At 35.6% G+C, this 15,960-nt stretch overlaps 2 protein-coding genes across 2 annotated transcripts in view; both read right to left on the bottom strand.

Annotated features, from left to right (window-relative positions):
• Nucleotides 1-961: 961 nt before the first annotated feature.
• On the bottom strand, nucleotides 962-3,038 carry LOC146141163 (zinc finger and BTB domain-containing protein 8A-like). The gene has a single exon (XM_083391924.1). It carries the CDS (start codon nucleotides 3,027-3,029, stop codon nucleotides 1,245-1,247), a length of 1,785 nt encoding a protein of 594 aa, XP_083248050.1. The 5' UTR covers nucleotides 3,030-3,038; the 3' UTR covers nucleotides 962-1,244.
• A 1,164-nt stretch (nucleotides 3,039-4,202) lies between these two features.
• The window catches only part of LOC146141164 (uncharacterized), a 28,416-nt gene continuing 16,658 nt past the window's right edge, over nucleotides 4,203-15,960 (bottom strand). Inside the window, exons 21-31 of the mRNA XM_083392828.1 lie at nucleotides 15,384-15,555; nucleotides 14,090-14,204; nucleotides 13,406-13,596; nucleotides 11,886-11,980; nucleotides 11,156-11,318; nucleotides 9,693-9,805; nucleotides 9,074-9,169; nucleotides 8,476-8,587; nucleotides 7,966-8,111; nucleotides 6,097-6,280; nucleotides 4,203-5,226 (exon numbers count right to left, since the gene is read on the bottom strand). Of these exons, the coding sequence (XP_083248954.1) occupies nucleotides 4,949-5,226; nucleotides 6,097-6,280; nucleotides 7,966-8,111; nucleotides 8,476-8,587; nucleotides 9,074-9,169; nucleotides 9,693-9,805; nucleotides 11,156-11,318; nucleotides 11,886-11,980; nucleotides 13,406-13,596; nucleotides 14,090-14,204; nucleotides 15,384-15,555 (1,665 nt within the window). The 3' untranslated portion in view covers nucleotides 4,203-4,948. The remainder of the gene's footprint in view (nucleotides 5,227-6,096; nucleotides 6,281-7,965; nucleotides 8,112-8,475; nucleotides 8,588-9,073; nucleotides 9,170-9,692; nucleotides 9,806-11,155; nucleotides 11,319-11,885; nucleotides 11,981-13,405; nucleotides 13,597-14,089; nucleotides 14,205-15,383; nucleotides 15,556-15,960) is intronic.

Raw genomic sequence — 15,960 nt, forward strand, 5'->3', positions numbered from 1 at the left:
TATTTTTAGCTGTGAATTACGATTGCCTTTCGTCAACCAACACATGGTTTTATCACTCAACTGGAACGAGTTTCATTTGTTTAAGTGTAGAATTTTTACTCACCGCAAAAATCAGCGGTATTCAGGTTTCTCTCACAATAAAACTGCTGTTTTGTAAAAATAAAAAAAAAGTTTATTTACAAAGTTGATCGGCGAAATCACGACCTACATTACACAATTCTTCAAGGCGGTATTTATACCTTATCGATTTTATTCTCTTTGATTATCCTAATTTGATGTTTGACTATTATTGCTCTATGTAGATTGAATTAAAACATTGTTTCGATTTGTTTACCAAGTAAGTATCCGAGATTGTCCTTACACTCGCAGTGAAACACGAAAATAGCACTTTAGTTGCGAATAATTTTGACAAGTTTAAATATTTTGCTTTCGTTTTAAGATACCCAAAATAAATCGTCCAGGACCAGGGATTGCCAATTGCTTTAGTTGTCCCTGGACATCAAAAACAGCGTCAAGGAACCACCACGTAACTATATGTTGCCCAACGTATAAATGTAGTATCCCGTTGCTTTAAGATTTATTTTGCCGTGCTTCTACCTGCACGATCTTATTAACCTCGCGTCTCGTTTTGCCTTTTGCGTGGTGCTAGTTTATAACCTTGTAACACCCGTAAAGACTTAGCAGCTGAACTGAAATTAAAAAATAATTATAAGAAATATTTGCCTGCCCTAAATTTAGTGTTATAATCTTTTTTGCGTCTATTTCCAAGAGGCCAGTTCTGTAAACTTTGGTGTTAACTTGCCTTGGAATATAGAATTCAATGAAAATACATTGGATTTAAACAATACAAAATCAGGGATACTGGTATATATACCTTTCTAAAAAGAGTTATCATTTAACTAAAATAGATTGTTAAATGTTAATTTAACATATAAAACCACAATTGTTGTCATTGTTTTACATTCAATTTGATTCTATTTTGGTCATAGATAATAAAAATAGATAATACTGCAACATTTATACTGAAATTTAAAAAAACATGAATTTATACAATGCTTTTAAAACTAAGGCAAATAACTTTATACATTTCACTAATGCACAAGAATAGCAAATATACATTTAGTAGGAAAGTTATAAATGCTTTTAAAATCACCCAAACGACGTAAAAAATAATGAATTTATTGCAAATATTTTTAAAACATATATATAATTTTTTTTAAAACCTATTTATAAAGATATAGAATTTAAAAGGCATCAATTGGTAAAGTCTCTTGTAAATTCGAGCGAGAGTGATTTACATAAGCTTCAGTGTCACTGTTGTTTGGATGTGCATGCAAATGTTTTGACCCATCAATTTGGTTGGTGAGAATTTTGATTTCACTCCCTCGAATTCGCACCACCGTTGGCTGTTGTTCTAGGCGGCAAAACTTTGGCATTTGCATCTGGTGTTTTGTTTTGAGGTGAGTAAGTAGATTATCCCGCCTCATATAACTCTTATTGCACTCAAAACAAAGGTAGGGCCTTTCTCCGGTGTGAGTCCTAACATGTCTTTCCAGATGAACTTTTAGGTTGCACACAAACGGACAGTACCGGCATTTGTCCCTGCAATTTTTAGCTTTGTGTACCCCGTACTCAACTTCGCTTGTGAATTGTTTTTCACACAACTGGCACATGAACCTGTATATTTCTGATTTGCTGTCGGCACTGTGCATTTCAACTGGGTAGAGACTGTGGTATTCCAGGTGATTATTGAACCAGAGATCCTGTTTGAATACCAGGCCACAAATTGGGCACCTTTTATCTATGGATATTTCATGCACCTGTTTACAATGTAACTCCATGGCCCCAAAACTGCTGAATCTGTCTCGGCAATGTTCACACTGGAAATGTGCTTCTTCTAAAAGTGTCACTTGCTCAAAGTTTTGTGGGTTTTTACATCCTTTGAGAATACCGTCGACATCCAGATTCATTTCCATCATCTTATGACCACATAAACCATTTGAACGCTTGAGTAAATGTTCTTTAAGGGAGTCGCGCCGTGTAAAGTTTGCCTGACAGATTGGGCACCAATAAATTCTGTCAATAGTATGTGTTCTTTCATGTTTAACCAGACATGGCCTTGATTTGCTCTGATGTCCACAAAATTTACAGGTTAAAGTATTGCATTGATGCGACAAAAAATCCTTGTGATTTTCAAATGGTGCGTAACAACCATGACAAGCATAAATATTGTCATCTGAAATTACTTCGCTTTGACCGATTGGAGGAACCTTTCTCGGCGCGCTGCGTTTTCGTTTGGCGGCTGATTCAAAAGGAGAAATTGGAAATGTGACCCTTGCTGGTTCAGTGAATATTCCAGGAGACCTGTTTTCACTTGAACTTGGAAATTCTTCGAGACTTTCAATCTCTATTATATTTCTGTTGCTACTGCTGCTAACATTGTCTCCACTTGTCGAAGGAGATCGAATAAAAGCTTGCGGCAGATCATTTGTAGTGGGACTTAAATCCTGTGATTCACAAGTGGAGGTCACAAAACTGACGCTTGGAAATTCATCTTGCAAACTTTCGTCAACCAATTGTTGTTGCCTATCAGTTGAATTTCCACAGAAAACATCTGCTGGTTCATCTTCAATGGGTAAAGCCTCACTTTTTGTGCAATCCTGGTTATGCAAACTTGCCATAAACTTAGAGGTGAGGTTTGAAATTTCGGAAATCTGCAGAAACGTTCCAATCATCAGCACTTCCGCCAGTTTGCTTTCATTTATTTCTAGCTTGCATGTGTAGAGAAACTCCAAAACGTCCTCGAAGTTTTTGGCATTCGTGAGCTGTAGGTTGAGATTGAAGGTGCTGACATTTTGCTTTAATAAACACTGGCGAAGATATTGGCTGTTTGCAGCTAGAACGGCTTTGTGAGCTGGAAATTTTTGGCCTTGAACAGTGATGACTATGTCGCAAAATACGTTGTTTCGGCGAAAGCTGTTCAGTGCTTTTAAGGTGTTATCGCCAATAACGGCCGAAGTGTAAAGCATTTTTTATTTAATTCTGAAAAAAATACGTAAACGTTAAGCCGGGGAACGAAAATTTACAAGAAGTCGTTTCGCCTAGGCCGCCATTTTATTTGGGCACTCGCTACCATTTATACCGCTTCGTCATAAAACCAAGAAAGCTTGTCTACAAACTTCAGACGCTAAGGTTGTCTATACAAGTGCTAGCTGCTCGGTTTTAACACTACTATTGCTAACTTTGGTAATTCACGGTAAAATATTTACCTGCCCTTGTATATTCGCGAAATAAACCGGTTTTGCGTGCATCTACCTTATCTGCCACCGCCCAAGTTAAAATACTCCCTTCACAAATCGCGTTTTCGCGGAACAATACCTCTATATCGCGATAATACCGCGGAAGAACACTGCCAGTGACGCTAAGTTTCAAGGGGAAAACATTCCATTTAGCTTCACACAACACCGCTGTCACTTTCTGACAATACCACCATTCAAATACCTGAAAATATCGCGTTACCTAGGTGGAAAAGCAGTATAATTGCGGGTCAATCAGCAGGTAATTACCATAAAGCGGTGGCGGCGGTTTGCGCGAGTGTGTGTGTGTGCGTGCACGATGCCCTTTTATCAGTCAGACAGGGGTGGGTATGAGATGAGCTATCGTCGTGTACATTACATTGCGATTCGTGGTATTCGCGTTAAACATATTTTCAACCACCGCAATACAGCACAAGAGTCTGGTAGATACAGTTGTATTTGTAGTATGGCCTTCTTTACTTTATATATCTTAAAGCTACCATATATTCTCTTGAATTGTTTTTAAATAGTCGTTTGCTGAAAGCTTTAACTCGTTTGGCTGAAGCCTAAGAAACATGAAATATAATAACAATACTGCATTAGTATGATATTACTGAAAGTGAAAGAATTGTACTTTCATTTGAATGGAAGAAATATTGTTTGCTAACCCAAACTGTACAACTCTAAAAAAGGGTCTTAAACGTGTCAAACTGAAATGAATAGGACAAAACAAGATGTAGCCCAAAATTAAATTTTCGACTCACATAATTAAGGAATGCAGTTGAATTTGATGAGTAGCTTAAATTACACAACCAATAATAATCTGAAAAGTAAAACGTTTAGTTTGGGGTAATTAAAGCCCCCTTTTATAGGGCCGTAACAAAAAGACAAGAGCATGTAGGTCAAACAAATTTATTTCCATCCAACTAAACCATATTGAACGCAAGCAGCAAATAGAAGGAATCATCTGAAATCGTTCATGAACACAAGCCTTTTCCAACAACAAGAACCTGAACATTGGCAGCAAAAGTGGTGTTTGCAATTTACTGGATGCAGCTGAAAACTTGTTTTGATTTATTTAATTGGTAATTTTGTGTGGTTGTTTTCTCGGATACGGAAATCGAGTTTTTCTTTCTTTTTTGATTAATTACGCCGGCGCAAATTTATACAGCGCACTTTCGTCTATTCCCCGTTAAATGCACATAGAAACGAAACAAACTTATAATACATTAATGTACAAGAGTATTTATACCCCGAAAATGACCCCCCTCCCCGTATAGTGTGTGTCTACTGTTAAAAGTCTCTGGTTTTTTGTTTATGTTTAAAACCAAGGCTTCTTTTTTTCCTGCTTTGTAACAAAGCACATTATTGCATAAACAAATGAAGAGACTAGAGAATAAAAAGCATTTTTTTCAAAACGTTGTAACAACTAAGAGAACCTTTGGAAATGAACCAGCCAAAATTACACTAATTCCGAATAGATTTTTGGCCCAATGTAAGATATGCCACGTTTAGTTTTTTTTAACCCTCCCACAAAAACCCTCCCCCGTTTAAAAAACCCCGGGACCCCTAAATAGTTACCAGTCAACCCCAGATAGCAGAAAAGTGTCACAGCTCGAACAGAGCAAATAAAAATAAAATCTTCAAGTTCACTACGATGATGATGATGATGACGTCATTTCGTCGGTCGCTTCAGGTGTCGTGTTAGCGCCCTCTGGTGCTGTGATTTCTATGGATTCCGTCTGTTCAGCCGAGGTTTCGATTTCAAGTTGTTCTGGAAGGTTCGAAGGCTCCTGATTGGTTTCTTCTGCTGTTTTTGGAATTGTTTCGGTGGATTTTTCTGGAGCCGACTCGACCTCTTCCGAGTTTATATCGTCGCCCGTGTTTTCCGAAATGCGGAGTTCGGCGAGATTCTGCTGCGTGTCCGCGTCTGAATGACGTAAATAAAAAAAAATAAATAAAGGTAAATAATTATTTGGCTTAAAATACGCATCATCATCGTCCTAATAACCTCAAGAAAAAGCTTTATGACACAAATTGCCGGGGTATGTGTAATTTAATCGGTTTTTGCCAAATTAAAAACAAAAATAAAACAGAAGAAGCATAATTATACACTCGCTAAACCATTTTAAATTATCCTAAAAGTAAGTTTGTTAGTAATAACTCGTAACACACCGCTGTAATGACTTGATTTTGAACTTTTTGGAGGTTATTTTGCAAATTACTTGAATTGAACTTAATTTATTTTACAAAAGACTTTACTGGGACTTAATTTATTTTGTAAATGACTTGACTTTCTAGGACAACGACATCAGACAAGGCTATTTTTCGCAAACGATTGACTTGAACTTCAAGTTATTTTAAAATGTTTTTTTTTTAATAAATCGTTGTTATAATATATTGACAAACCAAATGCAAACGATTTGCCTTGGACTAAAGTTATTTTGCAAATAGCTTGACTTGGACTAAATATATTTGTAAATAAATTTACTTGGTATTATACCTTAAGTTATATTGCAAAATACTGGACTGGGAATAGAGATGGTTTTGACTTGAATTGGACCTTTGCTTGGACAATGACGTAAGGAGTTTAATCACTTGCAAATTATTTAAGCTAAACCTTAGTTTCAGACCTGAATATACTGAATAATTTTAGTTTTCATATTTAATGAATTAGAGCAAAATGTGACTAATTCTAATCTAGTTTTGAAAAACCGAAATAATCTAAATTTAATTCCAATCTAATTTTAAAAAGCAAAAGAGTTATCCAAGTCTGCTTAGTTCACCGTAAATGACCAACCTTCCTCATCGGTGAGCGACCTCTTCGGACTCTCTGCCACATTCTCCTCACTATTCTCCTCCAATCTTCGCTTCCTCAGGTTCGGGTCTTCCTGATCTTGTGAGGGAGGAGGATGGTGGGATGAGGAGGAGAGGACTCCTGGACGTGGGATGCTTGGGGGAGAGAGCTTGTCCATACCGAGAACCTGGAGAAAAAGTAGAATAATGTACAGGGAACAGGGTTGCCACACACTTTAATGTAAAATGTAAAGACATTTAAAAATGTAAAAACATTTGATACACAATGGACTTGAATGAAAAACAAAAATAAACTAATAATAAAATAAAAAAAGAACATTTAAAGACCGAAAAACACACAACAAAACAGTAATTATGGCACAGGCAATACAATAGCAAATGGTTGAAGAATCGGTTTTATGGCGGCACTTTTCTACTGCACTTTAAATAATTTTGTCAAATATTTAAGGTTTTTTAAAGAGAACCTTGAGGAAAAAGTAAAATAACGGTCGACAAATAAGACAATCGCCACTAATTCATAAAAGAAGAAAAAAACACACGAGTCCACGAAAATATATAGGGTTGCCGCACAATTTTTAGATTATTGTAAACAAATATTGTATAATCTAAATTGGTGACAGGTTTGCTATCGAGGATAAATATTTCAGTAATTTCAAAAGTTTAATTTTTTGCGAATGCAAGATTTTATATGGCATAAAGCTTTAAATGTTGAATTTTTTGTCCACATGTACTGGATATTTTCAAAAAACCTTTTTAGATTATTGTTTGGATTTCTCCTTAAAAAAATCTAGATGTTTCCAGATTAAATTTCTTAGAATTTTAAATGTTTCACGTAAGAAAGGAATGACAACTATGCATTTCAAAGACTGAAAGACACATATATGTGTTAGCCAGAGGTCGTGAGTTCGAACCTCACTACAGTCTAGTTGTTTTTCTAGCCTGCCTTGCTTGCATCATGAATCGACTGATTCGGTGAGTCTGCGAAGGCTTTCGGTGTAACATTCAAAGACTTTCCAAAAACACTTATAGGTAACAAAGACTTTAAAGTGTATCGCTCCATGTTTTTAAATATAAATGGAAAACAAAACAGTATAACTGCCCAGGTCAACACAACAACAAATGGTTGAAAATTGGGTTGAAAAACACGACTTTCTAAACCAGGGGTCGGCAACCTTTTTCTAGTCGCGGGCCAAAACCAAACTAAAAAGATCTCTGCGGGTCGCACAAAATGATAACTGAGAATTGTGTTTTTTAAATGTTAGAACTGTGAATCAGGCGGGCCTTGGGATATTTTTTGCACTTAAAAACGTGTTTAATTACATTTTAGGAGGCAGTGAAGTGTTAGCGCAAATCGCGAAAAAAAGCGTTTGTTTGTTTTTTATACTTTTTCCCATTTTGCGTTACGTTGAAAAGGCAGCATCAAGACGTAAACAACCCGTAAATATAATGAACATTCGCGTGAAGCGCGAAAAATGTTCGCAATTACGTTGTTATAATAGTCAAAAAGTATGTGAAATGGACTCGTGTCTAATTTGTCAAAGAGGCGGCGGGCCGGATGAATTACATCGGATCCGGCCCCCGGACCGTAGGTTGCCGACCCCTGTTCTAAACGCATATTTAAACTGGATTTGTAACCACATCAAAGACTTCTGGATAAACACCGTTTTTTTAAAGACTATTTAAAGACGTGTTGTAACCCTGATTAAGTTAGTCAATTATTAACAATTTGTAACTAACACTCTATTCGGTGTGAGTCACTAGTGATGTTAGCGTTGTTTTTTATATAACCCAGGAAAGCTAATGTTAAAAAGCCTTGGGAGCCCTGCACTAAACCTCTTCGATAAATTCTCACCGGTAATACCTGGTGGATCTGCCTGAATGCGATCTTGAGTAGAACATGTTGCGAGAAGCGAGTGATCTCCTCCAACTGTTGGTCGGTGCAGCAATCCAGAACGTCAACCTTCTCCTTTTCACAGGGATCCTGAACACCGGGGCGGTCTGTGGCGAAACAATATAAGAGTTACCAAGGCATTTTGACTGAAAAACTAAAAAATGGGAAATATGAACAGGGGAAATTAGGTTGACACCACACACAACATAAAGTAAATTCGGACATGATTTTCAATATTTACATAATTTCTGGCAGTTGTAGTTAGGCGTAGAAAGAATACCAAAGCCCATACATAAGCACGTTGCCTTTTTTTAGACGTTTTGAATAAATGTTAAGAACATGGCTGGAGGTTGGAGTCAGACTTAAAATATAAAATATTTTTATTGTTGAAACATGGCTATGACATCGATTTTATCAGAGGGGTAATATATTTCAACGGGTTGCTCAACAAAACAAACAATAATGTCAAACCTGGCAGCATGATTCCGCCAGCTAGCACCTCGAACACCCGCCTGAATGCATCACCGTGACCCATGTGCTCGGTGGAACTCGACAGTGAGATGTAAACAAGGTTCTCGATCGCCTGGAACACAACGAAATTGTTTTTACAAATGGCTTTTCAAATTTTCTGTCATAGGCGAATGAAGACAGAACATATCCAAGCAGAGCAAGGTGTCCGCTCATCGGACAGTGTCAATGTAATGTACTTTTTGACGGGGTTTATAATTTGCGTATATGTTTTACAGTAACTTTTTAGAACCAATGTACTTTAATCGCAATGCATTCGTGCTGTTACCTAAGATTACATTTTAACGCCACTATCGCTTAGTGAGTTTGACAAGCTCACAGCTTTCGTGTGAGATTTCGCCCGTTATATATCTAGATTACCAAAAATCAAATAGGCGCGAGTTCGACTCTCACTCAAGTAACAGTTTTTTACTATAGTCGAAAACATATATATATCCTGTATGGGCGTTCACATGGCAGAATAACGTATCAATCAAAATGGAAATTAAATGCTATAGAACAAGCCCGAAAATAACATCTTAAGAGATAACTGAATTCTTACCCAGTTTGACAATGGAGCCCAGGTCTTCTCTCTAAGTTTAAGATCCCTCAATATTCTGATCATCACGATACAACAATCCTGCTGGCTTGCCCGAGCCTACAATAAATTGTATTTAAACACACAATCCAACCATAGAAATGTCACATACGCTTTCAACAATGCCACTAATCAATTTTGCTCCAAATATGCTAAGGACCTTTACAATTGACCAAACAAAGAACTAATACCAAGAAGTCATAACTAACCCCATTCAGCGGGCTTCGAAAAGTGCACTGAAAACTTAGGTACACTATGGACGAATCTGTAATGTAGCTTGAAAATGAATTTCAATGGGTCAAGTTATCGGCATCATCTTGATAAGGACGTTTCGATAAACACTTTTATCATCCTGAATTAATGCGGACTTAAAACGTTCGGTGATACGCAGACGTATTAGTAATGGACACATGTTTACTTCACTTTGTTGCAATGAAGACTTTTGCTGGGCAACCTACAGCCAAATAAATATTCTGCCCAAATGGCGAGAAAATTGAGGCAAATCTGCATAATTTCGAGCCCGGTAGAACATGGATTTGAAGTTAGGTCGAAGATAAATCATTAAAAGGATTAGAAATTCGACCTGAAACCATTTTGCGTGTCTGAGTTGAGCCAAAGCAGCAAGTAGAAGTGGTTTTGGGAGCATTCCTTCGGGCAACTCTTCCGCTGGAGGGGCTGCGGAGGCGGGTTCCCCGTCTGTGAGGAAAAAAATGATGTAAGGTAAAAATGTGGTTTAACCTAACAGACTCGGACAACTAGATAATAATTCTAGTTTTCTAATTCAATGAATTAGAGCAAAATGCGGCTAATTCTAATCTAATTTATGATTTATCGCTGGTGTGCTCTAGTTGCAGTTCCAATCTAATTAGGATTTTTATCAAAAATTTACTTTTGCAAACGCATTTCTAGTCTCTGAGTTAAAACAAAGAATTTGAAATAAAACTCTTTGGTTGAAATGACTTCTATGTAATTTTTACAGTCCAAAAAGAATACGTTATACTAAAAGCCTTAAAAATTACCACAACATATTTAACATTCACATTCTTATTAGAATAATTCGTGATTTAAATGAAATTGACTTTGCATAAATAAATGTAATTCTAGTTGAAACTCGTTTTTTTAACAATTCGTTATTCCAATTCTAATCTAATTTGAAAAATATATATTGAACTTATTCCAATTTAACTCTAATTAGGAAAAACTAAAATGCTCTTATTTTATTTCCAATCTTATTGTAAAAGCGAAAATAAATCTAGTTGTGCAATTCTGATATCAAGAAAAAAACAAAGTAAAACATAGAGTTTTGCAAGTGGGATGAATAAAGACATCAAAATATGCCTTTAAGATGAATGATATTACATTTATGCTTATAGTCAGTCTTCAAGTAAAATGCTAGATGAGAATTTTTTATGTAATGTGATCGTGGTTTTGTATCACACGCTTGAAATAAACAAGGTGACATTTTAATTTGGCAAACAAGTGTTCAGCGTGCTTAACATCGTAACACGGAGTAAGATTTAGTGATAGCATAAAATAATCGGGGTTGGGCGATATATTTTTTGCTTAATCAGAATCGACAAAAAAAAATTCTGATCCTAAGTGAAAAATAGTTCTATTTCTGTTATAAAACAACAACTAAGGTTGAGCGTGTGGTGTGAATAAATAATCGAAAAATGCGTTAAAACTGAAAATATACCTTCTCATTTTGTTAAAATAGCGAATCATTTTTTTAGAGAAATTTAGTTTGCAAAAGTCCGTCATAAAATAATGAGCGCTGGGTTAAGAGTTTTTGTTATATATATATATTACAGTTGTCTAAGCAAGAACTGTAAAAATGACTAGTTTAAAATTTAGAGAATTTAATTTGTTAATGTATATAAAATGATTAACGCTGGACTATGCACTTTCTTCAACTGATTAAACGCAAATACAAATACTCTGAACAAGGAACATCTAAAAACGTTTCGTTTACCACATTTACTATAGGGTTGCTACTGTTTAGTAAACACCATTTAATTTTTGCAAAAAAAATACAAATAAATGTACCTTTAGTTTCTTTTTCATCAACTTGCTCAGTCTCTTCACTTTCACCATCTTTCGCCTCTTCCTTATCTTTGGATTCTTTAGTTTCCTTGATTTCTTTACTTTCTTGCTTCGACTCCTTTTGCTTGGATTTGTTCAACGCAGTGGAAGTTAGCGAAACCGTAACCTGGAAAAAAATTAAAATATCTAATTAATATGATAAGTTTATAATAATATTTAATTCCTGTTTTGAATTGGCAATTGCTATCTGTTTTTTTAAATTATTTTTTTTCCCAAAAAAATGAAGTTTGTTTGATGTTAACAAAAGTAACTTGTTTGTTTAAAATTGTTATTTGTTAAACTGGTTATAAAATAACGTAGAAATAAAATAGTAGAGAATAGAGCAGGATTTATTATTTGAAACAGTACTATAGCAGTTTACTTATTTAAAATAAAATAGAAATAAGGTGAAAGTTAATAACTGCCCACTTCGTACGGGTTTTAATATATACTCTTTCTGCGTCAAAATAGAAATAAAAATTACACATATTTATTAGCTGTTAAGAACGTATTTTCAGAAAGAAAATATGGCAGAAGTGTTACAGTCCAAGCTATCGTAGTGAAAATAACCACAAGGCAAATTTTAACAGCATCGAGTTATTATTACTATAAAAGACCAAGTGCGCAAGTCGAATTAAAACTTGACCAAGAACAGGAGCTTAAAACTCTAAAAGATTTTTTCCGGGTTACGAACCGTGACTTGTACATCAAGTTGTGCGATGATTGAAAATCCAGCTTCATGTTCAGTCAATTTAAAGTCAAGGGACTCGTCAGCTTCACGTAACTTGGCTGAAATAAACAATAAATAACATTTTTTGACGTCATTTTCTAAAATAAAGAAATCATTTCCATGAAACGCTAGTTGATGAGTAAGTTGCAATGGTTGTCTTTAACAGGGTTGTTCCTGAGCAAAAATTTACACTCGCCAGACGGGCGAGCGACTATCAATCAGCACTCGCCCGGTTGAAATAACACTCGCCAAAAATGTGGGCACGCCATCTTCAAATTTACGTCCTAGCGCGGTCATTTTGTGGGTTATCGTTTACCTGTCTTGTAGTTTCGATACGTAAACGTTAGTATATCTTTACATGATATGTCAGTATCCTGATGAAGACGCTGTATAGCACGTCCAATGACGTCTTTGATTGTTTGCAGTTAAACGTTTATTTTTAAAACGGGACAAAGAGTCTTTATTACGATCTACAGCGGGACAAAGAGTCTCTATTACGAGCTTCGAACGTGACTTCGATCAACCTCATTATTTGTGTAGTGTTGAAGGTATTTGCGTCTTAGTGTTTAGGGAAATAACTGGCGCTAAGTAATATTTCGCTTAGTAGTAGTGCTTAACACAAGTTTTCCTACAGTTACACCAACTAATTAAATTTCTCGCCGAAGGCACTCGCCATCGGGCGAGTGGGTGTCAACCAGCACTCGCCAGGAGCGATTTGCACTCGCATTGGCGAGCGGGCGAGTGCTTAAGCCCAACCCTGATTAAGAAACATTTTCGTTTAGACTTAAGCAGAATTTTGAAGTTTTAAGAGTGGAATTTGGAATTTGACCAAAAAAGAGGCCAATTCAAAATCTAAACGATGCGGCCTTTTTTCGCAAGCAAGAAAAAACTTTTACTGATGTGTACAGTTCTTTATCATTACGCCACAATGCGCTATGTGTGCTCTTTATTATTAACTACGACTGATCACAGTGTTATCATTAAAATGTTATTAGCAAAGTAGATTGCTAATGATTTGGTACTAATATAGCAGATGAAAAACTTGAGATTTAGTTAATCTCTTCGCATTGACATATCTAAAGCTACTGTTTTTCTCAGGGCGAATTGAGTTTAAATAGCGGTTAAAGGGGTTCAAGGGATAAAAGAGGTTGAGAATCACTGGTTTAGACTAAAATTTACCATTTTGGTGACAAAAAATTTTCTGATTTTTTAGCAAGTGTCAATTAATAATTTACACTTAAAATAATGGGTTAAATGTATAAACTTGAATTCGGGCTGCGCGTTTGGAAGCTAGCACATACGAAATACATATGATGAACTCAAGAGTAGGTAGATTTTTTTTACTTTTTCGTTCACAAAACTGCAAAAAATATTTTATTGAATTATTTTTAAAGACAAAACAAGGAGCAAGCAAATTTCACAATTTTTTTAAAAATTTATCAAACCATAGCGTAACAAATCATCAAAGCAACACTTCAACTTACCTGGCAAATATTCCATGACCCTCTCCAACAGTGGCTTGGTTGGTATTTCCCCACATAGAAGCACCAAACACACGTTGGGGTCTTGGTGGATAAGTAAACCCTTAGCAAGTGTTCCCACCCTGTTTACTGCGCACAATACGCGGGGCCTGGTGTCGATCAACTTCTTGGCTGGCTTCTTCGGACGCTTCAATCTAAAGTAGGAGAAAATACAGGGGAAAATTTATAAGGCGACTTTGAAGTTTAGAGATCTATTTTCTAGTCGAAAAATATTTATCGGAATGCGAAAAAGAAACAAAACCTAAATGTGGTAACTTTGTTTAAAATTTTGCACGAAATTAAAATCTACCAAATTTCGTCGTTTTCTGAGTTTAAATTTAATTTAATTCTGTGTTACGCGAAGGCTTTTGGGTGTGTTGTGAAATCTGGGAAAATTGTAAAACAACGCAAGTGCCATATTATTGCGTACGTTATATTTTCTATTTTCAAAATAAATCGACGTATAACCGAAAATCTGTGGATAGCGCTAAAATCAAAGAATTATTTATGGCTATTTCTTTTAATAGGCTGGATCTAAATTCGCTAAAGGGGTAAGACTATTGGCTGTGCGATATTTTGAATGGCAAGACTATACTGGTAGCCAACCATGTCCTGCAGAACAGTTTCATCGTTTTAATGCCTTCTCACATTTGAATCTTTGCTTTCTTCTCCGCTTTATCATCGTCTCCCGATCCCTTCTCCTCATTTGTGTCCGCGTCTTCCGCATTCTTATTCTTTTCCTCTTCACCATCTTCCTCCTCGTCTGAATATTCAAAAGTAAAAAAATAAATCACCAATGAAATCAATCTGTTAATTGCAGTATTTAACTAAATCAAAATCGGAAAATCAGGTGGCACTGTTAAACAGTCAATGTTATTTTAATTTTGATAAGTTTTTTTGGTTAATGAAAATTTACTTTCACCTGGTGAATCTTGGTTCTCGTCTGCGGATACACAACAACAAAAATTACAAATAATATGGCGTTTTATTATTCAACTACGAGCGTTCGACGTTATTCACCCTGACAAAGGCGATTTGAATAGGTTGCCGAAACGTTGGTTAACAATTACCAGAGAGCTGTTTTTGAATATGAAATAAAAAAAGATGGATGGCAGCTTGCTTGGACTGGTTCTTGAGTTCTGCGCAGCTCAGTTAGCAGAGTTCAGAAAATGTCAAGGTTGTGAGTTCGAATCTCATCTCAGACGAGTGTTGTTATTGCGATGCTATACTAGCATGCAAACTTCAACGGGTAACTTAAACTTCGACTTACTGGTTTCAGTTAGCCAAATGAGGCAATATGTTTTTGTTTTCTATTTTCTAATTAAACGGGTTATCAATTGAATTTGTTAAACTGAAAAGAGTTTAAAAAAATTGTTCAATTTGAAAAGTAAATATTTATAAGATAGCTATTAAAAATAAACTGTTTTTGCTAAGAAATATCTGAAATAGCTGATTTGGGCAATGGGTTATAAAATAATATGTTTAGCTAAAAACATGAAAATCTAAAACTAGACACAAGATATAGTTACACTACTATCAGATGTAAACAATTAATTATTATTTGTCTTATTCAAAAACTGAAAAATAGGTGACACTGTGAACAAAATTGGATTCTAAGGTTGACAATTTGTCTACAGTGTTACTTGTTTTACAAATGCAAACTAATATTCTTTTGGGCATAATGGTTTGATATTGTAGTATGACGTAATAAGATTATCAAAGCCCAAACAAACGTAATGTAGGTAGCATTTAGTGAACACTATGAATCAATCTAAGATACTGGCTTAAGGTTGTAGTTAGACGTAGTGGAATAAATATTAAAGCCAATGCAGAAATAGGTAGCATTTTAAACGTTTCCAATATCTCTTTATGTATTTTCAACTTTAAAACTAATTTTAACATCAAACTCCAAACTAATTTGTTGCAGGAACAGCTAAAATACCTGATTTAGGCAGAGGATGATCTTCATCTACGAACTGGTCGGATAGGGACTTTAGTGCTTGTTCTGCCACAGTGACAAGTCGGTGGACTGACTTGAGTTCTTCTTCGTGTGGATAAATTGCGGCGTGCTTGGACATTATGTGGCGATCGTCCAGTGTTAGTTGGTTGCGGTTCTTGGCCTTTTACATAATATGGTATTTGTTAGGTTTGGGTAAGTGTCTATTATAACAGTGGCTCCTGAATTGTTTAAGGACTTTACGTGACAGTCGCTTGTAATTAAATATCTGAAAAAGGAAAAAACCTTATTACATAAAGACCGATATAAGTGATAAAACAAACATACTGAAATTAGCTAATATATAGCGAAGTTTATTTAGATCGCTTCATTCCATTTACCTATTTTGGGTTTGGCTTTACACTTAAAACTATTTATTTACTGACCCCTAAAAAACGGACTCTATTTGGTATGTGGACCCCAGTTTAGGGGTTCCTGTGTTAAATTGCCGGTGTTTAAGGAAATACCGGGCAGCCTGTCATAAGCATAAAATACAAAAATGGAAGATATTGTCACCCCCAAA

This window comes from Ascidiella aspersa, chromosome 6, assembly GCF_963924565.1.
Source record: "Ascidiella aspersa chromosome 6, kaAscAspe10.2, whole genome shotgun sequence".
NCBI lineage: Eukaryota > Metazoa > Chordata > Ascidiacea > Phlebobranchia > Ascidiidae > Ascidiella > Ascidiella aspersa.